The sequence below is a fragment of the Panthera tigris genome, chromosome X (assembly GCF_018350195.1).
Source record: "Panthera tigris isolate Pti1 chromosome X, P.tigris_Pti1_mat1.1, whole genome shotgun sequence".
NCBI lineage: Eukaryota > Metazoa > Chordata > Mammalia > Carnivora > Felidae > Panthera > Panthera tigris.
In genome coordinates this window covers 12,154,815-12,182,755 of record NC_056677.1, presented here as the reverse complement: position 1 = coordinate 12,182,755, position 27,941 = coordinate 12,154,815, and the positions used below count along the sequence as shown (strand labels likewise).

Here is a 27,941-nt window from a genome sequence, read left to right as displayed (position 1 = left end):
CCGCGAGGATCATGACCTGAGCCGAAGTCGGACGCTTAACCAACTGAGCCACCCAGGCGCCCCTCCTCCCTTTAAGTACTTTAAAGCAAAGTGAGTTTTAAAGTCAAAAAGCTGCTCAGCTATTGCATGTAGAGAAATCCAATAGATTATTAATAAAGGGCAAACAACCAGATTTAACAGCGATTAAATACAGAAAAAGTGTCTGGCTTAACCAATACATAGAGAAACAAAGAGTTAACCATAAAATTTACCAAATTGGCAAAGATTAAAATTTTACCAAATTGGCAAAGATTAAAATAACTTGGTGTTGTGGGAATAGAAAAATTCATTATTGAAAGAGTAAAATTTTTGCAGCCTTTCCAGAGGGCAATTTGTAAATGCTTCAGTAGTCCTATCTCTTGGTGTAATGTAATTTATCCTAAGGAAACCATCAGAAACATGTGAAAGTATTTAAGGAGATCCACAGCAGGATTGTTTAGGATTCTTTTAATCGTGCAAAATTAGGGAGAACTTTAAAATCCAACAATTAGGGATATGGTTGAATAAAACTGATAGATCCGCACCATGCAGTGAGAAAAGTAAGAGGGTTGACAAATTATGAGGTTTTGCATAGGAAGAAAAGCATATTCAACTGCAGCCACATATGATCTCTGTGTAAAAAATATTTGTACACATCCGTAAGAAGAGGAAAAAGACTTAAGCAATGCTCCAGTGTTGGTTATCACCAAGGGTTAGGATTACAAGTGATCTTCACATTATCTATACATTTTGTGTCTTCTATGCTAAACACACTGATTCTCAGAGAATAAAAGTATTCTGAAATAGGGTTCTTTCTGCCGGACTTGCTAATCCATCGAGCTCAGAGCCCTCTACTACCCAAGTATGAAGCAGCCATCACAAATAAGATGTACGATCATTTCGGAACAAAATCGGTTTATTTGGATTTGGGACTCTGCATTGTCCTGTCTCTGCTGCCTGACCTCCTCCTGCCACGACTCCTGGACCTGGAGGAACTCTGGCTCCGGCTGGCCCGGATGCGGCTGCCATCCCTTTTTCTTCCTCTACTGCGCGAACTGTGCCTCTCGCGACTCTTTGACAGGTGTTTGTGAGACTTCTTCCCCCGGTGGCTGCTTCTCCTTTTCCTCTCAGCTTCCCCGTTTCTCTTGTAGGAATGCGACGGACTAGGGCTTCTCCGCCTCCTGGGCCTCCCGTAGTAGTCGTCGTGGTGGCCCATCCTCTCTCTCCTGTCTGAGCCCTTGCCAAATGAGGAGCCAGTCCGATCTGGAGACAGGTAGATGTCTCTGTTAGCCTCCCAAAACTCATTGTTGGGATTTCGGAACACGTGGAGAAAGTTGCAGTGTTTTCCTCTCGGACACTGTTGTATTTCAAATAAACCTGCAATGGCACAGTGAGGAAACAGCATTTACTGCTGGCACTTGATCCTTTTCAGAGGGTACACTGCCGATGTTTGGAGGTGACAGACCTATTTTCTCCTGCGTATGTGAAAGGGGCTTACAGGGGAGCTTGGGTGGTTGATCGGTTAAGCGTCTGATTCTTGGTCTCGACTCACGTCATGATCTCACGGTTCGTGGGATCGAGCCCCGCATGAGGCTCTGCACTGACAGCTCCGAGCCCGCTTGGGGTTCTCTCTCTTCCTCTCTCTCTCTGCTTCTCCCCTGCTCTGTCTCTCCATAAATAAATAAGAAAATAAAAGGGGCTTACATAAATTGATGGCATAGCTCTGGTTCCCAGAATTTCAAAAATATTCAAATGCTCTAACAAATGACACTGTGAAAAGGTAACAAGCCAGAAGTTTTAATTAACCAGAGTCTCCTGTTCCCCGACTGCATGACAGTGTGCAGTGCAAGCGAACAAATGGTGACCACATCCTTTTTTTTTTTAGAGTTGCACCATCCCACTGATGGACAGTGTAAATCCCTAACACTGAACACCCAGCCCTTCGGAGTCCCTGCCTTACACTTTAAGAAGATGGTAAACACTGGCCAAATGCTTTTAAATTTATACCAAGTGCTTGTAATATAAAGGATTCTTGTCAAAGGTAAAATCTATCTGAACGATTCAGAGATCCTCGTGAGGTTTTCAAACTTTTTTTTTTCAATCGGTAAATTCCCCAAATATGGAAAACAGTGAAAAGTGAAATCCCTCCACACCACACGTTATAAACAAAAAGTCAGGATGGACCAGAGTCCTAAATGTAAGATGTGAAACCATATGACTCTTTGTAGAAAACATACAAGTAAAATCTTTGGGACACTGGGCTGAGCCATGGATTCTTAGATAGGACACGAAAAGTACAAGCAAAAAAAGAGAAAAAAACCAGATTAAATAGATTTCATCACAACTAAAACCTTTTGTGCTTTACAGGACATGATCAAAGTGAACAGGCAGCATAATGGGAGAACACATTTGCAAATCCTATATGCAATAAGGGGCTTGTCTGCAGAACGGATCAAGCCCTCTTACAACCCAGTAATAGAAAGTCAACCTAATTAACAAGGGGCAAAGTATCTAAATAGACATCTCCCCAAAGAAGTTCTACAAATGGCCAATAATGAGGACACACGAAAACTGCTCAATGTCATTAGTTACGAGGGAATATCACAAAGTGGTTATTTAAAAAACGTGAAACCGTCTCCATGTCACACCCAGAGGTACCTCACTGAAGTCACACTGGATTCCCAGGAACAGACAAAAATAACCACCTTCGGGGAAAAAACAGTTCCGTCTCTTGCAGCCCACAAGCTTTCAAACGTAAGACGGAAAAGTTGGGCTTTCCAAAGGAAGGAACTCTAAATTATCACACACACACACCCCGCCTTCAATAAATGGCTTTTAAGTGACAGCATCCATTAAGACCACGCTGCCAAAGATAAAGAATTCAAAAATCATAGATTCTTTTTAATAGTAGGCTTTAAGCAGACAACTGTAAAGCCAAGAAAGGGAAAGGGTAAGAGAAGCACTCCCCTGAGGCACGGATCGCTCTCTTTGCTCCCGGAATGGTTCAACAATAGAGTTTGGCTAAGCCCATGTGACAGAGACGAAACAATAACGAGGCCTTCAAAACTGCCAGCTATTCAAAGGACAGACTCCTTCCTGGACGTGGCAGCCACACCGCGATGAGTCCGTCTGACTGAACGCACCCTCACCACACCCCACCATCATCGCTCTCCACTGCACAAACGCACGTCTTTCGAGCGAGGCAGGACATGTTATCATGTTTTAGGTGGCAAAGAGGACAGGAGATTCGTTAGGGATAAAGATGGGGAAACAAACCAAGCTTGAGTGAGGGGAGTCCCTCTGACCGCCACGAGGAAGACGCGGCTTCCCACTGACACAACTCCCAGGCTTCCTCAAGTTTTAGAGCCCAGGACTGAGGACCAGAACACGGAGGTTCTAGCCTCCACTCTGCCACCGAGACACTGGGACTTCAGTCACCTCATCCATAAAGTGACCCACAAGTGTATTACAGATCTAAAACGGGAGGGCCTTTATAGGACGACCTCTGCTCGTCCGGTGTGAGGCAAAAGCTATGTTTCACCCCTTTAAAAGACCGCTTTTTCCCTCAAGAAAGCCCTCTTATACAACACTGGAACGAGTGGCGTAAAACCACTGTGCTGTATTTTACCACAAATTGCCATTTTCCACCGAGTCACCGGGCAGAATTCGCACTGGAGCTGCCGTCCCGCGTACCATCGCCCGTTAAACAGAGACAGGGCTGCTTGGCATTCTTCTTCCCTTTAAAAAACACACATTAAAGGGTGCATTTTACAGTAACTTTCTATTACGTAGATAAGCCCTACTGGTAATTAACCCTTCTAGTAGTTTATCATAGGACCACCAAGTCCACTGCTTTTACTCGAAGGAGTCCTCATGAGAGCATTCAAGCCCCTGATGCTCACAATCTATTCAGGAACACTTCGTACTAACCCTCTTGAGAGGTTCTGACGAATGGCCACCGGCCGGAGGCAAAGCTGCTTAAACCAAAGATCCGACCATTCAAAATGCAGACTGTCGGAGCCTCTCCTTTCTCAGCTAGGACTGCTAGTTTTCTTATCACAATGGTTAATTTAACCCATTAGCCATGGCATGGCCCAAACCAACAGCAAGACTGGCAGAAATGATACACCGATTGCTTTCTCAGTGGGCCAAATGCACGGAGATTACTTGGGGCTTCAATTTCTGGCTCTTTCACTGTATACTTTGCTGTTCTCTATTCTAGATCCCCCTTTCCAGTTTGTATTTTAATTATTAAAACTATGTAGGTAAAAAATAACCATTGCAAAAGACTCAAAACTATGTAAGTGTACAACGGATAAAATACAAATGCATTTTCAAATCCTTTCTATATAGATTTCTATAGTAGCTCTTGATATTTACATTTTTAAAAATACCATGCATATGAAAGCGATATATTTAGTGGAAGAACCCCAGATGGCAACATAATCACAACACTATACCATGACAAAACGTGAAGATGTTTATGTTCCAAATACTTACGATTGGTACTGAACATACACATTGCCTCTCAGGTGAGGTTCCAAGTTACAGCTGACCTAAGGAGCAATGAAAAATTTGATTTAAAAAAATGGAGGAAGGGGCACCTGGGTGGTTCAGTTGGCCAAGCGTCCGACTCTTGGTTTCTGCTCGGGTCACGATCTCGCGGCTTGTGGGTTCAGGCCCCACGTTGGGCTCCATGCTGACAGTGCAGAGCCTGCTTGGGGTTCACTCTTTCCTTCTCTCTGCTTCTCCCCACCTCGTGCTCTCTCTCTCACTCTCAAAATAAATAAATAAAACTTAAAAAAAAACCTTATGAAGAAAAATGAAGGAAAAGAACCCCCTCACCTCCCAGGTCATCATAGGCATCTTGTCCAGAGTAACACTACCAAGAGTAGTTATCATTTGAAGATTCCAAAACCCAGATACGATACCACTCACAGGTCTATTTAAGGCATGCTTCAGCACACAGCAGTGTTGCAGGCCCCAATTATTTGATCCCTGTTGATATTAGATTCATTTTTCATAGATGTGAAATGCTTCACACATACATAAAAGTATAGAGAACAAAAATCAACCCATACATACACCACCCAGATTCAACACTAAGGCTTTCTATTTTTGACTAAGAATGTTTAAATATGCAAAACATGAAAGACCCAGTTGAAACCCCTTCTGCCTATTTTCCCTCCCCCATCACACGGAAGAGCACCAGCCTGAGGCTGGCGTATCCTTCACATTCCAAATGGAAACACACATACAGACAACTGTCTACACAGAAACACACACACATAGCTATATGCACACAGACAGGCATATACACATATAGGCATGCCATAAAATACACAGGTATATTATGCATAGACAGGTCTATTATGAATAAATGGGGATATTTTTCGTGAATATATGGGTATATTTATGTTTACATATGCAAAGAAACTTGTATATGTCTTGACAAATAATGTATAGTATTGCTTTGTACATTTAAAATTTTTACAAAAATAGCGTATATTTTACATTCTTTTTTCAAGGTATCATCACATAAACATGACTCATTTTAACTATATGCTGGATAGATCAAATTTTCAAATTTATTTAGCTACTCCTTTAAATGATAAATATCCAAGGTGCTTCCAATTTTTCATCAGCAAACAGTGCTGCGATCGGCATCCCTGAACGTGTCTCCGTGGGTAGGATCTCTCTAGTATGCATAATTAGAAGTGCTGTCCCAGTTAGACGTACCTTCCACTTCACTAAGTACTGACAAAGTGCTCTCTGAAGTGGTTTTGCTGATGGACACTTCCTCACCCAGTCTTAGTATTAACAGAATTTATAACTTTTCACCTGATAGGTGTGAATAATCTCATTTAATATGCACTGTTCTATTACTAGTCAGGTTGAACATTTGATCATTTGCCTTCAAAAATGACAAATCTGGACATACAGATCAATGGAATGAAAGCTCAAAAATATACCCACGATTATATGGTCAATTAATTTTCAACAAAGGAGGCAAGAATATGCAATGGGAAAAAGTCTCTTTTATAAATGGTGCTGTGAAAACATGCAAAGGAATGAAACCGGACCACTTTCTAACACCATACACAAAAATAAACTCAAAATGGATGAAGGACCTAAATGTGAGACCTGAAACCATAAAAATCCTAGAAGACAGCACAGGCAGTAATGTCTCTGACATCAGCCAAAACAACATTTTTCGAGATAAGTCTCCTGAGGCAAGGGAAACAAAAGCAAAAATAAACTATTGGGACTTCATCAAAATAAAAAGTTTCTGCACAGCAAAGGTAACAATCAATAAAACTAATAAAAGGCAACCTATGGAATGGGAGAAGATATTTGTGAATGTCATATCCAATAAAGGGTTAGTATCCAACATATATAAAGAACTTATACAACTCAACACCCAAAAAACAAATAATCCAAGTAAAAATGGGAAGGCAGGGGCACCTGGGTAGCTCAGTCAGTTAAGTGTCCGACTCTTGGTATCAGCTCAGTTTGTGATCCCACAGTTGTAGCTTCAAGCCCTGCATCGGGCTCCATGCTCAGTGTGGAACTTGCTTGGGATCCTTTCTCTTTCCCTCTCTCTGCCCTCCTCTGCTCGTGTCTCTCTCTCAAAAATAGATACTAAACCTTTTTTAAAATAATAAAAATGGGAAGACATGGCGGCACCTGGGTGGCTCAGTAGGTTAAGCATCTGGCTCTTGGTTTTGGCTCAGGTCAAGATCTCATGGGTTTGTGAGATGGAGCCCTGTGTCAGGCTCTGTACTGACAGTGTGGAGCCTGCTTGGGATTCTCTCTCTCTCTACCCCTCCCCTGCTGTTTTCTCTCTCTCTGTCTGTCTCAAAAATAAACATTAAAAAAAAAATGGGAAGACACTAACAGACATTTCTCCAAAGACATCCAGATGGCCAACAGACACACGAAAAGCAGCTCAACATCACTATCAGGAAGTGCAAATAAACACCACAATAAGATACCACCTCAAACCCGTCAGAATGGCTAAAATCAAAAAGACAAGAAACAACAAGTGTTGGCAAGTATGCAGAGAAAAAAGAACCACTGTGTACCGTTGGTAGGAATGCAAACTGGTGCAGCCACTGTGGAAGACAGTATGGAGGTTCAAAAAATTAAAAATTGAATTACCATATGATCCAGTAATAGTACTACTCGCTATTTACCCACAGAAAATGAAAACACTAATTTAAAAGGACACATCCACCTTTATGTTTATAGCAACATTATTTACAATAGCCAAATTATGGAAACAACCCAAGTGTCCACTGAACGGATAAAGAAGACGTGGTAATATACAATGGAATGTCCTTCAGCCATAAAAAGAATGAATGTTGCCATTTGCAACAACATGGATAGAGCTAGAGAGTAGAATGCTAAGCGAAGTAAGTCAGAGAAAGACAAAGACCATGATTTCACCCATATATACAATTTAAAAAAATAAAGGAAAAAAAAAGAAACTGAAAAACTAGAGAACAGATAGTTACCAGAGGGGAGGTGGGGTGGGGAGGGAAGGGGGATGGGTGAAATGGGGGAAGGGGATTAAGAGTACACTTACCTTGACAAGTACTGAAAAATATACAGAATTTTGGAATCACTATATTGTACACCTGAAACTAACACTGTATGTTAACTATGGTGAAATTAAAATAAACTTAAATTAAAAAAATAGGACTTGTTTTTTTATTTAATGGTATAAGAAGGTCCTCAAATATTGATACAAATGTTTAGCTTTTATTTTCAAAATGAACCTACATTGTTACAATTTTGTTCTAGAGTATTTTTATTAGAATATCCACAGAGGCAGATCCATAATGATAGCTTCTAACCCCTTCCTTAGAAGGAGGACTAAAAGGCCTGGGGAGGCCATGTCAGTTACACCAGCAACTTTAGAGATCATTTAATCCAGTGGCTCCCAAGGACCCATTAATTTTCCATGATAAATTCAGTATTTTGGAAATTTTCTTACCAAACACCTTTCCATTTAGAACTTCCAATGTGATTAGCATGAGCTTGGCCAATAAAATTCTAAACCAGAAAAAAAACCACGCCATGGCTAGCGGGTGCAGCCCATTAGAACGAATGGTGGGGTCCCCACTAAGCAGGTGGAAGTTTTGAAAGCAGCCGCACCACTGACTTCACAGAAGCAGTATAACGTAGGCCCACAGGTGGTCCCACAGATCAGAAGGCACTGATGTAGTCAAAGTCCCTCCCCTTCGGGATGAGGCAGAGGCAGGAAGAGGTAAAATGACATGCTCAAAAGCCCAGAGCTACTCAAAGCACGCAGACTCCTCGGTCGTGCTGCTAATGTGCTACTGTGCCGTGTGGGGCCGGCCCTTGCACTCTCGTGTTCGCTGCCTGTGTCGAGAAGCGGTGTGAAGACTGGAAGGAAGGTGCACGCCACAGAAATAAAACATAAAGGGGGAAGAGAAATTTTAAAATAATTTTTTTTTTAATTTTGCACTCAGTGGACAGAAGTATAGCTTTGGCTTCTGTGAGTGCTGCTGGTGCTTAGCAATTGCTCTGTTCCCTGGCTATTACACCTTGCCCCTGGTCAGTGCCAACGAACACGGGGAAAAAACAGGATTTTATTCCTTTTTTTCCCCTCCAAATTATGGGACGTTTTCCCCACCCTAACACAGCAAAATCATTCAGGTTCGGAACTGATCAAATCACAGATGAGGTAGGAGGCCATGCTATGCTAGGATTCAATTCCTGGGTCCTGAGAGCAGCAGCTATTGACCTCTGCCTTTATTCTTGCCTTAAGGAATGTTCTCAAATAACTATCTGTAACCCGAAATGCTCTTTTTTTCACCCAGGATGCTGCACCACAAGCCATGATCTGGAGAACACCGTGTTCAGTATTGAGAGTATTGAATGAACAAAAACAATGTCAAAAAAAGGAATCAAGGTTTCTTTTCTAGGGTAGCTCCAGAAGACCGAATAGGTTCCTAGGATGGAGATTGCAAGCAGGCACCATCAACAAAATGCAACAAATTCAGTAAGTGGTGTTCCACTGTATACACTGCGGCTCTAGGTGAGATCCACTACAGTTGGAAGGGAGGGAGTGCATCCTCTGTCATACACAGCCTCTAAATGAATGCTGGGATGGTTATGTGCAGGACCTTATGCTGAGAGTTCGTAGGCTGGGAAAGAGTTGGACTATAAAGGTACTATGAATACATGAGAGATCCTTCCATCCATCTAGATCCTGGAATCCAGGAAACAGCACACTAGTACACAGGACTTCACACAGTCCTCTACTGCACAGGCACCGACGCAGGGGGGAGGCCAAGGAAATCACATTTGAGCGCCTGGGTGCCCACCAGTGGACTAGGCGCTGTACCATCACACACACCCAGCCCAGGCAGGGAGCCTACACCCTAGCACTCATGTCCTACGGGTCACGTTGGTGGCAGGTGAGCAGTCCCCTCCTTCATGTGCATTGTGCACGCCCACCTTGAACTGGATCACTTTCCCAACGTTCTTGAACTCGGGAAGCACGTCATCATAGAAGTCCAGGAACTGCTGGTAGGTTTCCTCTTCACTGTACTCTAGGCTTGCATCAGGGTCATAGTCGTCCCTTCTGCACTGCTCCATCCCAAATGTCGTAAACATGCTTTTAATCAGAAGTGTGGGACTCGAGGATGGGAAATTGTGTTTACGTGAGCACCTGCATACGAAAGGGAGACTTAAATGCAGCAGTCCAATAGTTACAGTATCAAAAGCTCACTTTAAACTTTGGGATAGAGACCCAAATAACTTGGTTGTTTCCACTTGCAAGATAATAAGCCCTATCCAGATGTCCAATTTCAACACCTAAACTGTTCTAAGACTGACCAATATACTTGCTTTCATGAAGATGTAAAGTTGCGAATTATTTCCAAGTTCATATGCCATTCAGCTGCCTTTTGGTGATGCTCACAAAGCCTCCTACGTGTAAAAGTGCAGGAAAAAAAAAGATCCGCTGCCATGACAGATTGTGGTGACAGCACGAAGATACCGGATGTGGAACTCATGAGGAAGGTGAGAACAATACGATCCTGGTTCCATACAATCTTCAACTAACTCCGTGCTTAGAGAATAGAAGAGTTTCGAGCTAACGGAATACTTCAATTTCACATGTGTATAGCATTTCATGGTTTCTGTGGCATTTTTATATTTCTTCCTCTGATCCTTGCAACCCATTAGGACAGTCAGGGCCAGTATTTTCCCCACTTTGCAAAGAGGGAAGCTGAGGCCTAGAGAAGCGTACTTATCCAAGTCACATGGCTGGTAAGAGAGGATTCAAGAGATCTGAGTTCACCTGACTAATGCCTGTTCATTATATGGTGTGATGAATGCAATTAGTTTTCATGTAATGAAGAGGGTAACCATTATGAAGAACATTTTTCTTTTCACAGTTTAAACTGAATCATGTTATACCTGAATATTTTAAGTCTTTTATATGAGTTTACTTTATTTACTTCCTTCTCCAAAAATGAGGGGCAAAAAATGTAGTTCAAGGTTCTAAATCATCAAATTTTCCTGATTAGATTTCTATTAAAAAATTCGTTGAGGCAAAATTTTCAAGAAAAAAAAATCCCCACAACTTAGGAAGAAAAAAAGCTGAAGAAAAAGGCAAGTGTTAGAAAAATCAATGGCCTTGAAATGCCTAAATGTTGAACTCCTACTCACTTTCCACATCCGTAATACATCTGTGCACCGAGGGAGACAACGCATACAGAGTACCTCCCATACATCATACCCAGTACAGAGATGCACAGTGTCCATTAATGTGAAATGTTCAAAGGACCCTCCTATATAGATTCAGTTAGAAACCTTGTGATGAGATCCATCTTCCCAAGTAGAGCTACCAGCAATACAGAGAGTGAAACCTCAACCTGACTACAAGTGTTGGTGGTGAATCAGAATTTTCCAAGTACGAAGCACATAGAGACTTCAACAAGAAACCAATTTAACAAGGTTAAAATTCTGCTCATGGGATTATTACATCTGAATGAACTTGGCTCTAATTCCCAGGGTGTCAAATGAGCATTTGAGTTTTGGAACACAGCCAAAGTCCCTGTCTAGGGAAAATCCCCACTTGGCCTGGAGACAGTCCATACAATCGGAGTTCATTCGGGGCCAGCCCTAAAGCGCCTACTGAGAAGTCCTCTCAGACAAGAGAGATCTGGGAAGGCAATCTAAAGGTGTGGTACCAAACCTGTGTGATTCCCAGAATCACTGGAAGGAACGGAGATTTCTCAGGTTCTGTTCCAGACCATCTGTTAAGAGCTCAGGGTGGGAAACCCATATTTTCACAGTAACTCTCCCCACCTGATACTGAAGGTCAGCCATGTTTGCGAAGCCATGGTTTAGGCTTATCAAGCAGTTAGTTGAGTAGAGAGTAAGACTGCCATGAAATCACATAATAAGACATTACCCAAGCCCAAGGTCGGCCCGTGAACCATATGGTCTCCAGATGCCCCTCAGGTATAGCCAACTGACTACACCTCTTTTTCTCTTCCTGAGGGGGCACTCAAGGTCCCCACTACCTTTGTCCTCCACAGAACCAAGTTACATGCTGAAATTAGGCTGCAACCATTTATTGAAGGTCTCTGTAAGAAACATTTTTGGGAAGGGCACCTGGGTGGTTCAGTCAGTTAAGCGTCCAACTTCGGCCCAGGTCATGATCTCACAGTTTGTGAGTTCGAGCCCCACGTCGGGCACTGTGCTGACAAAGTCAGAGCCTGGAGCCTGGTTCCAATTCTGTGTCTCCCTCTCTCTCTGCCTCTCCCCCCACTCATGCTCTTTCTCTCAAAAATAAACACAAAAAAAAATTTAAAAAAGAAACATTTTTGGGAAAATTTTGTAAGCAGCTGTTAATAAAACATCTATCAAAGTGTCCATCTTCTTACTCCAGGTCTTTACGCAGTATTCCGTGGGAGAAACATGTAGAATCTGATGCCTGGAAAATCTCTGTCTTTCCGGAGATACCACTCATTCTTCATTTTTGGTAAGAACTAAGTGAGCCATTATCTGCCCAGGCTATGTGACAAACCAGGGCCAAATGTACCGCCCATTCACAATAGGTCACTTTCTCCTCCCTTCCTTGTTCTCCATTTCTCTGGGTAAACTTAGTGCAGTAGATTACGAGCCCTCTTTAAATCACTCCTGGAAATCAGTGAATTATAAATATTCTGATAAATAAGTTTTACTTTTCATCAGCAATTATGTTTTCAGGAGGAAAAAACATAGAACTCCCCTCAAAGCTGTGACTCCAAAAAGTATCAATTCCAGAAAGGTTCTAGAATTGAACCGTGTACTAATTACGAAAACAAAACCACCGAAGAAATGCTTAGGTTATGGAAGTGTCTGTCTGATGATGGGACAAGCCTCAACAGCAAAGAACGGTTGTGTGAGTCTGGAGCAAGGCACCGCAGCCCTTTGTCGAGGAGGAACAGCTTCACTGTCTGAAGGGATGGTGCTGGATTTCAAAATTGCTCATTGCATAGAATCTGATTTCACAATTCATCACTGGAATGATGAAAGTACCCAAATGTTCCCAATTTCACGTGCCAAGGAAAATACTAAGAAATGTTCACAAACTAATCTGATCACTGCCAATTATCTCCTTGAAACAATTCTCAGGGCTGGGTTTTGAGAGCCTGACAGTCCGCTCTCCTTTCGGCAGACAAGTACTGCTGGCTGATTGCCTGAAATCATTTAGGCCATCTCCCCTTCTCTCATTTCTGCCCATCGAAAGGAGAATTTAGAATCACATGAGCACAGTCTTCAAATTCAAGGAAATGCTAGAGATACATCATAAACGAGAAGTCCTTCAGCTAGAAAACTTTAAACGCAATCTGGTTCGGCTACCCACACAAATGTGAATGTGTATCGAGTCTCAACAGTTCTCTTTGGTGGGGGGTGTTTAACATCAATTATGACTATTTCTTGATGAAATTAAGTAAATTTCAGGAAACACTTCTGAAGGTACAAAGGGGAATATAAAGTCTCTTCTCCTTTCCCTAGTTCCCAGTTCCTCAAGAGGATGCTTCCAGTACTGACCGCATCCTGTGAGCCCTTTCACAGATACTGTAGGTTTACACAAGCCCAGCTCTAAATTGTAAATGGAGCCACGCGTCCTATGTTAGTGGCTCTCAATCCCAGGGCGCATGAGAAATGTCTGAGGGCCTTTCAAAAGTAAGGCTGCCCAAGTCTCACAGATTTACTCAACTTAAGGTAGGACACAAACTTTTTAAAGCTTTCTAGAGGATTCTAACGTGCACCTGGATTGAGAACCATTGCTCTTAAAAAATGTAAAAGGGCATGAGGGCTTAAATGAGAAATGAAAAATAAAAAATAAGAGAAAGTTCATATTTTCAAAGAAGGAAATGAAACTCATGGCATGGATAATTTTATGAATCAAGTGAGCAACAACATAAAGTTTTCTCATTAAATACATATGAATTTGCTTATTCATATCCCTTTTGGGATTAACAGGATACTAAGAAATGATTAGATCTCTTCTGCCGAATGCTTAGTAATAATCAGATTTTTGTCTTGGATAGATTAATTCACCATTATGAATTATTTATCTACTTTGAGTCGTTCATTCATAAATAAGCCAAATTATAAAAATCATCAACGCCTGGCATATACCATTTAAATATCTGCTAAATGAATGAAGACACTGACACTTAGTTCTCCACATGAATGTCCTGTTTCAAAAACACTGAGCCACAAGAGGCGGAACTGAGTGTCTCAGAGAATGAGGGCAACCAGAACACAATGAAAGTAGCAGCAAACACTCAAGACAGTGTTTGCCGTGTGCCCACCACGGTCCTCTGTGCTCTCCCCGCACGCGCTCCTCGCAGCCTCACAACTGCCTCCCTTGGAAGGGAGATATACCATTTTTAATCCCCATTTTAGAAATGAGGAAGCTAAGGCACAGAAAGTTTAAGTAACTTTGTCTCTCTTTTTTTTTTTCTTAAGTAACTTTCTCAAAGTGACAGCTGCTAAAGTCAGTTTCTGCACCCGGGGTCTGTTCCTCCGTCAGAACAGACAGACTGAGAATGGAGAATTACAATACTTTTCCTCACTCCCTCCGGTCCTGTCTTTCACAGATAGCCCTCTGGGCATGCCAATTTTTTAAATTTAAATTTTAAACTTTAATTAATTAACTTATTATTTTTTTGAGGCATGCCAATTTTTTAAAGCCTCTTTTGTGCACAGTGTCGGCCATTCAAAAAAAGAAAGCCAAGCTACTCCAGCGTATTGAGTTACATCATTTCCCCATCCAAACCGCCCCACGCAGACCCATGCAAGCACAGGAAGAGAACGAAAAGCAAAAGGTCTTCGCGAAGCCGTGGAAGGAGGGCAAAGGAAGCCCGGTCAGAGAACCAGCCTGAGCCCGCCCAGGGAACGGGTACAGGAGGAACAGCGGGCTGCAGAAGTGGCAAGAATGCAGCAGGTACCTGATTGCAAACATGTCAAACTCAAGCCTGTGATGCTCCCAAAAGGGGAACTGAAAACCCTCGACATTTCAATTCATGATAAAGCAAAATTAGTTACCTATCTCCAAATCTGCACGCTCCTGTTTTACTGTAGAATGGACAATTGGCTCGGTCTTTCTCCATTATCCGTAAGTCCGTCGGTGGTTCTGGGTTTTGCCATGTGGCACCATTTTCCAACTGTTGAAAATAACCATGGCTTTACTGGTGGTGTAAACATCCACAAAGAACTCAATGTTTCAAACATATCCAAATATTTTGGCTAACAATAAAAAATCGAGTTAAGAACATATACACATGGGTCATAATACACAATTGAGACTTCACAAACAACTGTCTGGAGACACGCACTGGGTGTTTGTTGGCTCCCACTCACTGCCCACAGCGGGCATCACTGTGGCTACCAGGAGCAGTCGCCAAGGTTTGCCTGCTGCCCATCCATTCTGAACAGGGTCAAAGGACTTGTCAGGGAGCCATCCCTGAGGGAACGTTACGCTGCGCTGTAGCAAATTAAACCGTCTATTTTGGGGAAACAGCGTGTCATGTTGCTCACACACACTTTAAGGACTATAAATAAGCAACATCCACAGGGCTGATTTGATACCATTTGCTTTTGTTCGTCAGGAAACTCCTGCCGTTGTTGTCGCTGCAGTTAAAAAGTCACAGAGCCACAAAAGAGATTCCAATATTCAGACATGACCTAAATAGCTTACCACAAAATTAACATTACTAGAACTGTTTTTATAGAAATGTTCACTAGTTTCGAATTCTGAATGGAAGGTTTAAAAATACCTCGTTTTCAGCCTGCTCCAGCATCTTCTGCACAGCTTCCTACAAATGGTGCAAACACAGGACTAATGAAAACGTGCAAGTCAGGAAAGTCACGTCTGGTTTCTCTGGTTAAGAATCTCAAGTGTAACAATTAAAAAAAAAAAACAACAACCAACAACAAAAACAAACCACACACACAAAAGGCTTCAGGTTCTAGTTTGTTCTCTTCTAGCACAGATCTTCTGAAAAGCCTTCAAAGTACATATGGCTGAGAATGTTTATTCAAATAGGGCATTGAACAGCTCACATGGCAAAACAGTCTTATAAGTTTCAGTTATAGTACCATTTAGCATATTTACTCATATATACCATATTCTAGCTTTTAAGATGAGTGATCTAGTATTAGTGAATATTACAAAATGTAATGCTCAGAAACGTCATCACCACTTAAAAGAGGTTAAATCATGACATGAACAGTAGTAGTTCGGGTTGATGACAAAATCTCAAAGTTTTTGGTAGGGCAAAGGAAATCCTGCAATATGCCAGTCAATTCTGAGCTCACTGTCACTTAAACACATTTTAAAATCTTCTTGACAGACCTCTCTTCCCCAGCCCCCAAGAGCATGACCTAGAAGACTCATCCGTCTGGCTGCTGGAGAACTCTACCTGGCCACGTGGGGTGCTGGCTTAGTGTGCTCACGGGCACAGCTCTAGCTCTTTCCTATCCCCATCCACCTGGCTGCCCCACACCTGGTAACCGGTGCTGCCATTTGCTGGCTTGTTCCACCTAACAGCCTAAAAAGTAGAACTGGAATGCCTCTCCTTCTTCCCCTCCCTGTCCACTCAATCTACAAGCTGGAGTCCCAGTGACTCTGCCTCCACACACCCCAAATCTGTGTGATTGATACGAATCTGATATGAAGCACTCCCCTTCAAACCACCATCATGTCCGATCTGGAACAGACTGTCTAATCGGTCACTCTATATCCACTCTTGCCTCCTTGGGTCACTGCTCCCTGCTCCCCAGCCCCCCTTCTTTACACAAGGCATCCCATCTGTTGGGATGCCTGGGTGGCTCAGTCGGTTGAGCGTCCGACTTCGGCTCAGGTCACGATCTTGCGCTGCGTGAGTTTGAGCCCCGCATCCGGCTCTGTGCTGACAGCTCAGAGCCTGGAGCCTGCTTCAGATTCTGTGTCTCCCTCTCTCTCTGACTCTCCCCCAGTTCATGCTCTGTCTCTCTCTGTCTCAAAAATAAATGTTAAAAAAAAATTTTTTTTAATAAAAAAAAATGATCTGTTAAGGGTACAGATATAAATTAAATGAAGTCAAACCCTGCTTAAAAACTGTGTGATGGCTTCCCATGACACTTAACATAAAACCCAAACTCCTTCTCCCAATCCAGGAGGCCTTACATGATCTGACCCTGCCTACCTTCCTGACCTCCTCCCTAGCCCCCACCACTCTCTCCTTTGTTCTCTAAGATTTCAGACACCCTGACATTTTTTCAGCTCTGTGCTCAGGTTCTTCCCTCTGCCTGGATCCCTTCTCCCAAGATCTCTGCATTCAGCTCAAACATCGGCTCCTTAGACAAGTCTTCCTTGGTGAGGGCAATCTAAAAAAGTACATTCCGACCTAATCACTATTACATGACTCTGCTTTCTTTCTTTATAGCACTTACCATTATCTCAAAGCACTTAAAATTATTTTTTGCTTACTTATTATCTAGTTCCCCCATCTAAAACACTCGGGGAGAGCAACGACTGTCTTTTTCACCATTCTACCTCCATCTACTAGAAAAGTACCGAGCATACAGCAGAAACACAGATTGCATATCTCTTTATACATGTTTAGAACCTACTTCATTCTACCTGCCTTTCCGTAATGTCTCACCAGGCTTTTTTTCAAACAAAAGCCTTAGTTTTTTTTAAAAAGAAGCCTTAGCTTTTATCTGATGCCAGAAAGACCTCAATTGAGAATATTCTACTGTAAAATGGGAATCAATTACTCTGTAAAATAATGACAAGCTCCCAACAGTTTTCCTGCCCCCTAAAAACCTAGCATGGTCTCATCTGTAACGCAGCTCTCAAATAAGGGTGTTAAAAATCTGCACTGCAGTTAACTGAAGGCCTGAGACACAAAAAACAAAGTTCACGGAGGCTGCTTCTACCCTATCACGACTAGGACAGACAAATCCATTTTTCTCCATGATAAGGTGACTACCCATTTTTATGCTACTCAAACTTGGGAATATGATGGAAAAGATACATCCTGATGAGTCAGTCAAGGAATGATGAGCTGTGGGATCTTGGAAATAAATACACAGCATTAAGGAACAGCAGCAAAACACATCAAAGCAATCTTTAAAAGATCCTGGAAGATATATACGTAGACCTCATACATTTCTTTCTTTAATGAGTGACTACGTGTTACCTACAATGACCTTGATAGCCAAGTTGGAAAGGGAGTCAATATTTAGCAACAAAAAATATTTCCTAATTCCTCAACATGTGAGTTTGTGATTTCTTTCAACCAATTCATTCTTGCTGACATGCCATAAGCAGCTAAGTGTCTTATTTACTAAATAAGTGTGGAAACCATACAAAATATTCTCTGAATGAGTCAACCCATATACAACAGAAGCTCAGAAAAACACTTTGGTGTGAATGTAAAGAGCCAGAGGAAAAAAAAACCAAAACAACACTTGCACTAGAGTGATACAAAGTATAAAGCAGGGGCCAGATGCTTGATTTTAGAAATAGTTTTATTGGAACACAGCCACAACCATTTATTTATGTATTATCTCTGGCTGTTTTCATGGCGCACCAACAGAGTTGGATATTTGCAAGAGAGACCATACAAACTACAAAACCTAAAATATTTACTCTCTGGCCTTTACAGAAAAAGTGTGCCAATCCCTGGTATAAAGGGGAAGAACGTTGATTTAAGGTATCTGCCATTGCAAAGACCCAAAGCAGAGCATCATAAGGCAACTCTAGTGTGTATCTATACAAAACAGGCCTCTTGCTAACCAGGAAAACAAAGTCCAAACCCTGATATGCCTATAGCTTATTCCTCAGCCCCAGCCCAGCCCAGATCTGCGCACTGAGAGGATACGCAGTGCGTTTATCCTCCTGTGACAGGAATCACCTCTCTTTCTCTCTTCTCCTGTAGCTTCTGCTCCTCCTCTTCTCTCTCTTTTCTCTGCTGCTCTTCCCATTCTTCCTTTAACTTTCTCTTTACAGAAAAAAAGAAAAGGAAAGGTAATTCTTCTCACACACTTTTTAAAAACATGTGACATATGGGGAAGATAAAGTAAAAGCTTTACCACTGGTAAAATGGATAATATCTATTCTTTTAAGTTCAAAACCCGTAACTCTTAGAGTTATTTTGGTTAACTAGTTAGTTAGCTGGTTATCTGATGAATACCATACCTCTTGTTCTTCCTGTCGTTTTCGAGCTGCCTCCTCCTTTTCTTTCTTTATTCTGAATTCTTCTTGTGCTTTCTGCTCCCGAAGCAACCATGCCTCATGTAATTTTTGCCTATCAATGTAATGATGCAATCAAACAAAAGAAATCAGCATTAATCTACAAATACACCCAATGATAGCAAAATGATGAAGCTATCATGAAAGATATTTTCCAGAAAGCAGGTAAGTGGAAAGTAAGAGGAACAGAAGATATGAGTAGCTACCTTGGAAAAGCACTGCATCTCAGTAGCTCTTTTCCTAGAGGGTAACAGCTGAAAATCACTACGTGCACATTTGATACCTGTGACATCTTTTACATAGAACGATGACGCTACAACTTTCCCTTTAGGTTGACCATTGTGATGTTTAGGTGTCAATAAAGATGCCAAGTTTCGAAGCACCATCTAGCTTTTCCCGTTCCGAGGGTCCTATCCTTTCTCTTCTATGCGTTTTACAAGTAGTGATGGAAGACCGCAGCACTATGAAAACCTGCCATCTGCTGCCATAGATCTTTGATGGCTAGTCTAGACAGTTAAGACACTCCTGTGGCTTGCCCCAAGCACCTACACTGCTCGAAGAAGGGAAATAAAACTATACCTGATCTTGTCTTTAAAATAAAGCTACAGGCTTTAAGATGACAAGGAGTTATAAAAATAAATGAGCAGGTGTCTAGTTTATTTTTGAAAATGGCCAATTATAAAGAGTGATGTTATCTTAAAATGGCAAGCGTCTCAGACATCCAATAGCACAGGTTCTAATTGAAAGATAGGTTACATTTCAAAAGCTCAAAAGTCAAGCAGGTGTCTATCTATTTATTTATTTACTTATTTTTAATTTTTATTTTGGAGAGAGGGAGACAGAGACAAAGCATAAGCAGGGGAGGATCAGAAAGAGAGGGAGACACAGAATCTGAAGCAGGCTCCAGGATCTGAGCTGTCAGCACAGAGCCTGACGCAGGGCTCGAACCCACGAACCATGAGATCATGACCTGAGCCAAAGTGGGACACTTAACCAACTGAGCCACCCAGGTGCCCCATGGTGTTTAGAACCTAGATTGCCATTTTGCCACTGAATTTGTAAAAGAGAAGTGAAATACGAGAAATGGTTCTTCAGCAATGTCAGGAGTTAAGTAAGGTTTTATGTCTAGTCTGGGGAACCTATTCACAGTATCAAATACCCTACGGGAAAACAGATTTCATTTCCAAGTACAGATGGTAGGAACACATCTTTTACCCATGGTAAAGATGGGCACACCGCATACATCAACATTGTAGGTTACATATAGACGTTTCAGTGTGTAGGACTCTAATTTATGAATCTTTTGAGGAATATATTAATTGTATACCAACCAAAAAAACAAAGTGCATATAAATCTAAGACCTCAAAAGAGTAAAATGGCACAAACTTTACAGTTTAGCAACCTGAATACAGTGTTGAGAACTAGGACTGCAGAGCTCTGGTCACTTAAGTACATCAAGTCCCTGCCCCGGGAAGCCTGGAGCAGATTCTAGCACGGCTTGCCGCAGTGGAAGGCTTGTCCTTAGACTGACCCCCAGAAACCCCACCCTCACCCCCCGCGAAAATGCCTGCCTGAGAAAGCTCAACACTGCCAGGAAAATGGAGCATTTGCTGTAGCCAACACAGGATGATCGGCCCTTGCCCTCCCTTAGAGCATTTACTAAAAAGGGCTTATGATTGTGAATAGGTCTCTCTCCAGGACCCGAGAGCCATTCGCTGGACATGCAGTCTTTAAGAAGGATAAGGCCTCTGTGTCCCAGCCTCTGTGAGAGGACAGACTCCTGAATTCTCTGCCTGCCTGCTGACAAACGCAGCTGGCCTGGTCACATTTACACTGACTGACCCTTTGTACTTCTTCACCTCTTGAATTCTCTTGGGCCCCTATACTCCTCCCGCTCTCTCCCTTTAAAAGACGCAAATCTCCCCTGCACAAATCAGAATGGAGCTTTCCCCTACAGTCAGGAGAAACGGGACACAATCTGTTCTCACCACTTTCAAGTCTGCCTGTGTTATTCTCTGATGCTATACATCTGCTTTAAGGCAGTACATAAAGCCATACGGTACTGCCAGAGAATTAGTTCTCTTGTTTTTCAACAACACGGTATCAGGCAACTTGTACAGGAACCAAAAAACACCAAAGGAACACAAATATCTGTCTATGTGATTTAAAAGCAGCACCTCAAATAAATGGGAAAACAAAAAAGTGACTTCCCTATATCATGCCATGTATATCATCTTCATCGTAAGAGGAATCTAAAACAAGCAGAGTTATTACAGCACCGCCCATCTGCTAACGTGATGGTAAGTGTATACACCTGCCGACTCATTCCGTCGCCCTAATTCTATGAGGTGGGTACTATGATTGATTTTATTTCCATTTTATCTCCAGATTTAAGATGAGGAAATTGAAGTTAGAGAGATAAGCAACTGGAACACAGCTGGTAAGCGGCAGGGCCACGGCTGCAATGCAGCTCTGGCTGAATCGACTCCATGGCCTGCATCACCACTATATTTTCTCTTGGCATTTTGCTGATTGCACCTATTTACGTGCTTAGGTGGAAAATAGGAACGAACTACATGCAAAGAAGCAACATTCCCTACTAAACACACATAGCTAGAGGGTGTCTATAAAGTTTTCTACTCCTTTTAAAAAACATTTACTTTTTATTGTGGCAAAATATATGTACCATAAAATTTAGGATTTTAACCATTTTTAAGTGTACGGTTGAACAGCATTAAGTACATGCACATTATTCTGCACCACTTGGGGAAAAAAAAAAAAAAAACTACCCCCTGAAAAATATTGAGGAGAAAATAGAATATGTTCATCATCTTGCGATGGAGTAGGCCTTTTACAATCCAGACACCAAGGCCAGATATCACGATGAAAGTTGAGGACATGAAAATCAAACTATGGTAAGTAATGCCATAAGCCAAGTTAGGACTGATGACAAATGAGAAAAACATACATCATACATATGACAGATAAAGGATTAATATCTTTTTTTAAATTTTTCTTTACATTTTTTTTTAATTTATGTTGAGAGAGAGAGAGAGAGAGCGCGCGCGCGCACGAGGAGCAGAGAGAGGCAAGGAGAGAGAATGCCAAACTCTGCACTGTCAGCACAGAACCCAATGCGGGGCTCGAACTCATGAACTGTGAGATCATGACCTGAGCCAAGAGTCAGACGTTCAACCAACCGAGCCACCCAGGCACCCCAACGATTAATAGTAATAATACTGCTTACACAACAAACTTTAAAAACATGTATCCCAAAAAAGAAAGGTACAAGACTTAATCTAAAATAGGTAATAAAATATATTAAAAAATACCAGGCTTACTGATTAAGAAATGTATATTTGAAACAATGAAATACAACTTTCACGACAGGAGGTTAAAAAATAGATGCCTAGTGTGAGTGAAGGTATGGGGATATGGGCACCTCGATTCACAGCTGGAAGGGCTGCATACTGGGATGCCCTTTCTACCCAACCACCGACATTTTACATGTACTTATCCTTTGATCCCAACAATTCCGTTTCTAGGCATTTTCCTGAGTAAAAAACAGGACAATTACCAACGATACATAAGCGTGGATACTCATGGCAACTTTTTACTGAATTATAAAAAATACCTAAGTATAAATTAATAAATAATAGGAAATTCATAGTAAATAATAAGTGAACGTTATTTAATAGCAAATAACCTAAACGTCCATCAGTAGAAAACTATAAATTATGAATAAAGAATTATGCCACATTCAAACAATGGACACTATGTTGCCACTGAAACTGTTGAATCGGGTATGTGAATCAACACTGAAATATAGGTCCTGGGGCGCCTGGGTGGCTCAGTTGGTTAAGCGTCCAACTTCAGCTCAGGTCATGATCTCGAAGTCCATGAGTCTGAGCCCTGCTTTGGGCTCCGTGCTGACAGCTTGGAGCCTGGAGCCTGCTTCAGATTCTGGGTCTGCTCTCTCTGCCTCTCCCTGCTCATGCTGTCTCTGTCTCTCAAAAATGACTAAACATTTTAAAAAAATATTTGAAATATAGGTCCTATATATTATGCAAAAAAAGCAATTTAAAAAATGCATAAATATCCTATTATAGAAATAAACATGTATAGTACATTTACACGCTTAAATTTTTTTTTTAGAGAGAGAGAGCACAAGCAGGGGAGAGAGACAGAGGAAGAGAGACAGAGTGAATCTTAAGCAGACTGCACACTCAGTGCAGAGCTCAAAATGGGCCATTTTTTTAATTGAAAAAAAAATTTTTTTAACGTTTATTCATTTTTGAGAGCCAGAGCATGAGTGGGGGAGGGGCAGAGACAGAGGGAGACACAGAATCCAAAGCAGACTCCAGGCTCTGGGCTGTCAGCACAGAGCCCGGTACATGGCTCGAACCCACTGACCACAAGATCATGACTTAAGCCGAAGTCAGACACTTAACTGAATGAGCCATTCAGGTGCTCCCCCGACCCCCACTTACATTTTTAATGGTGGCTATCTTTGGGTGTGCTGATTTCATTGAAGCCCTTTCACTTTTTTACACTTATTTCAATTTCTCTTTCAAAAACATTTATATATTAGCAAAAATAGTGAAAAATACTTCCATTTAAGAAAAATGAGAACATCTAACTTTAGTCTGTCAAGTAGAGATTTAAATAGTTTATCCAAGGTATTGTATAAGACCTATGCTGTATAAGATATTATAAAGACCTGTACTAGTTCATAAAGACTTATAAAATTCAAATAAAACAACTGGGTTCATGAGGAAGTGCTCCGATCACTGCTGACCTCTCTATCTCCAACAGCATCTCTTCTTCTAGGTGTTGTTCTTCAATAAAAGCATCCTCCTCCTCCTTCTGTGAGAGTCCTAAGGGAATTTAAATGTTTTATTAAACGATCTGAATATTGTAAAACCTTGGTCAATGATTCAGAAAGAAAAAAGAAAAAAGATAAAAGCTAATCTTTACAATTATGGTACGAACCTGTTTTTAAAGCCTTCTAATAATAAAGGGTCTAACAATAAAGGCTTCAACCAAATGTGTAACAATTTTGATACCCAAAAAGAACAATAATGGTAGATAACACATTAAATTTAAAAAATTAATTGATGCTTCCATCGTCATACTCAAAAAGGAGGTGGGGTGTGAGAAGGAACATTCATTTTTACAGAAAAACGGCAACAAAAAAAAATGTAGAAAGGCCGTCATTTTTGCAACCCCCACTTAAGAACTATTTAGAAAAAAATGCTAGAAACATTGGATGAAAGCTTGTTGGCAAGAAATTTATTTACCCCACCTCAAAACATGAGCGCACGGACGAGTACCAATTCCAAAGGGGGAATACCCTTTTCCGTGGAGCCATCTGATTGGTGACACTCTGACCGCTCCTAGCGTTACTAAGAGCAAAACAATGTGACATCACAGGCCCCCTGAGGTGTGCAATGACAGGTATACAGCATCGGCTTTGTAGTACTTGTCACAAGGAGTATAACTGTAAGCTAATCAGAAGATAGGCTAATCCAGAAGTCTGGGTGTTCCACCAGACAACTACTGTGGGCTTTGCACAATAATCAGTCTTGGTTTGGGAAAGTTCCAGTATGGCCTATATATCACAACTGAGGTATTGTTCCTTTACTTGGCTGCAAGTTTGATATTGTGGTTTTTATTCTTAGGAGATGCAGGATGAAGTATTTAGGGATGAGAAGTCATGATATCTGCAAATGACATGCAAAGAGTTCAGAAAAAAATGTGTACATATGTATCCATATATATCAAGAGAAAGTAAGGCAAATTGTTAACAATTGGGAGATCTAGATGAAGGGTTCGTGGATGTTTATTGCACCATTTTTTCAACTTTCTGTACACTGGACCATTTTCAAAATAAGAACATAGGAAAGTATTTTTAATATAATAAAAACTTTTATCCTTTCCTAGTCATAATTTAAATTTGAGAAAAAAGGAAGAAAACTGAAGTGATCCTAAGGAAATATAACAGAAGATCTCAGACTTAAAGGAAAAAGATTTTGTATCTGCCACATATATGTTGAGTACAGGTCTAATCAAAGGCACACCCAGTCCTAGATAATTTACTTAAGCGACTACACATTATTATTTTAGCACCTGAAATTAAAATAGGTAAAAAAAAAAAAAAAAAAAAAAAAAAATTAGGGTAAATCCTAACTCACACAGAATAAAATCTAATTATTCAGATCATTAAATGATCTAATTTACAGAGAGGGCCTTCCAAAGAACCTGGCAATGGGGCTATGATTGATTGACTTACAGAGGTATTCCCATAGAGTAGACATTGCCCGGGCACAGATGATGCTCAAAAACATGTTGCCTGACTCACTCAACCCCTCCATCCTCTCAAAGTCAAGCTCATACTCCTCAGAGGTGATCACTAACAGTACGAGGTATAGCATTTGCTCTATACGTACAATCAAATATATGTAAGGATATATATAAGTATAGTATATCTAACCGTATTATACATATAACTGTACATATTGGAATCAGACAACTTGCTTTTTATTCTTAATGTCACCTTGGTTTCTGAGAAGGCAGCTCATTTCAGGCTATTTCAAGTAGAACTGGATGCTAAAGAGGCTTCTTGTAAATGAGCGGTCAATATTCCAGAAATTTCTACCACTCAGTTTCCAACTCACTCTTACAGAATATCTCTTCTAGCTTACTGGGTATTGTTTGCCCATCTGACATGTGCTACAATTAATAGCAGTGTTTGGTAGGCCACACTATTCATCAAGCACCACTAAGAATTAGGAGTTGGAGTGGGCCAAAGTTGGGGCAGTAGTCCAAAGACAAGTGCTTAGTCTTGGATCTGCCATTAGCTATACAATCCTGACCAAACCAGTGACTGCATCCTTCAACTGACTGAACTGCCAAAGGACATGACCAGATTGCTTCTCCACAAAGGCTCACTCCGAAAGCACTTTGCAAAGTCAAAGGGGGCGGGGGGGGGGGGGGGGGGGGGAGATGAACACAATACAAACAGGTCTAGGATTTAAAACAGGGAAGATTAACAAGTTAAAAAAAAAAAGTTATGTTGGAAGAGAACAGGTTAAGTACACAAAGTACTGTAGCTGAGATCGATAAGGGGAATGAGGGTGGGGCAGACACCAAGGACATCAATAACTGCAACCTGCCCTGTTTTTTCTTTTTATCCCTGAAGCTTTATCCTGCGTTTAGTGGTTCAGTGTTGAATGAGTAAAAGAGAGACACTAACACAGGTCCCAGGTAAACACACCACTCTTCCCATTTTAAATATTCCAAGTATTGCTACTAAAATAATTACCGGGCAACTCCAAGAGTAAATGAAATGTCTATAACTATGTTTCCCAAGGCCAGAGAATCTTGGTTACTTGAGGCCATTGCGGTGGACTGCAAGAAGTGTCTAGATACATTTTGCGGTGGAGTGCAAGAAGTGTCTAGATACATTTGTGCAATGTATCCAAATATCAAACCATTACATTGTACCCATAAAACTAATGCAGTGAGGACTATAACTCAAAAGAGAGAGAGAGAGAATTGTCTGAATAATCGGGGTGGCAACCCTAACACAGTACTGTGTTGCTTCAGTGCTTCCATCAGCCTCTATAATGACTATGTAACTTTTAAAACTGCGTTAGTACTAATTTCATTGTATTAAACAGGCAGGTTTAATATATAAATGTTAGATTCTGCCTTGTGAAGGAGAAATGACACCACAGCCAGTACAGATGAAGGTGCCACAGTATTTTAATAGGAATAAAAAAAACTGCTAAATAACCACAGGGCAACACTAGCAGTGGCATTCCAAACTCCAATCAGTACCATGATCATGCTTGTAAGCTTGCTTCACATCATCCCTAACATTACATTCACGTAGACTTGAATTTTCCTGGATGTGTCATTTCACTTGGTTTGGTAATCTGTAAAGACATTGTTTTCTGGTCAGAGTTTCGTATCCAGTTTTGCGCTCAGATACATTTAAATGACAACAATAATCGGAGCCCACAAAGGGTCTCTTGTGTTACTCGAGAAACGGTGAGGAAACTTGGGCAAAAGGTCTAAACCCCTCGAGCCCTGCTGGTTTTACAAAGGGAAACGTTCACCGAATACTTACTATGTGCAAGGGCTGTGCTAGCTGCTGTAATTCATGATGCCTGCACCTGTAATACCGGATACTTCATAAATACTTACACACGACCAGGGGCGATTCACCATGACCTGTCCCCCCCGCTTTTTAGGACGTTAACAGCGTTTCGGAAGTGGGTCTAACCTAACGGCACCCGGGAGGCAGGGGCCGCAGTAATTTTTCAGCGCGTACAATACTTGGCTTTCTTCTGGCACCGGGGCTTCAAGTCAGGACGGGAGCGGAGACAGCAATTTCGGACACACAAAACGGGCTGGGGAAATTACCTGAGTCTCTCAATCGAGCGAGTTCCTGCCGCCGTTTCTTTCGTTTCTCCTTCTTCAGGGCGGCTCTGAACTTTTTGTGACTGGAAGATTGAGACACGCACACGCCAGCATCACTTGACCGCACCTGCGCCGCTGCCGGAGCTTTCCGCTCCCCCCACCCCTTCCCCTCCCCGTCTCCCCGGCGCCCAGTACAGGAAATCGCTCGGGTGCCCGGGAGTGAAATCTTGCCTCCCGTGTTTTAATCACACAACACGGATTTACTCTCGCCTCGCCGTTCCACAAGCAGACGGCAGGTCTTTTCCATCCCGCCCCCCGGTCCCCTCCTCACCTCCCCGAACCCACAACACGCGCCGGTGACAGGCTGGGGCGCGCCCGAGGAAGTGCTCGAGCGGCCACGGTGGCTCTTGCCTGGCCCAGCTCCCTTCTCCCTCCTGCCTACACACCCTCCATGTCCAGCCTCGGCCAGCTCCGTCCCCTCTTCTCGTCAGCTCATCTGTCACAGCCCAGCCTACCTCGGTTTCTCCGGAAACATCATCTTCCCGGGCGCCGCCATGTTGTCAGGGCAGCCACGCCCCTACGAGCTGGCCGGAAGAGGCCGGCTGACGAGCAAGGGAGCGGCCGCGCGCAGGCGCGGGTACCGCGGGGCGCCCCTGGGGGAACAAAGACGCATGGCGCGTGGGGGTTCTGATAGGCTGCTGGTGTTCCGAA

At 42.0% G+C, this 27,941-nt stretch overlaps 1 protein-coding gene across 1 annotated transcript; it reads right to left on the bottom strand.

Moving 5' to 3' along the window:
- Window positions 1-7: 7 nt before the first annotated feature.
- Window positions 8-27,825, bottom strand: ZRSR2 (zinc finger CCCH-type, RNA binding motif and serine/arginine rich 2). The gene is made up of 11 exons (XM_042973706.1): window positions 27,746-27,825; window positions 27,234-27,313; window positions 23,602-23,680; window positions 18,749-18,857; window positions 18,465-18,551; window positions 15,339-15,377; window positions 14,608-14,726; window positions 9,508-9,721; window positions 4,519-4,574; window positions 3,647-3,756; window positions 8-1,395 (listed from the first exon to the last, which is right to left on the bottom strand). The coding sequence occupies exons 1-11, from the start codon at window positions 27,784-27,786 to the stop codon at window positions 935-937; spliced, it is 1,395 nt and encodes a 464-aa protein (XP_042829640.1). The 5' UTR covers window positions 27,787-27,825; the 3' UTR covers window positions 8-934.
- Between the last annotated feature and the right edge of the window lie 116 nt (window positions 27,826-27,941).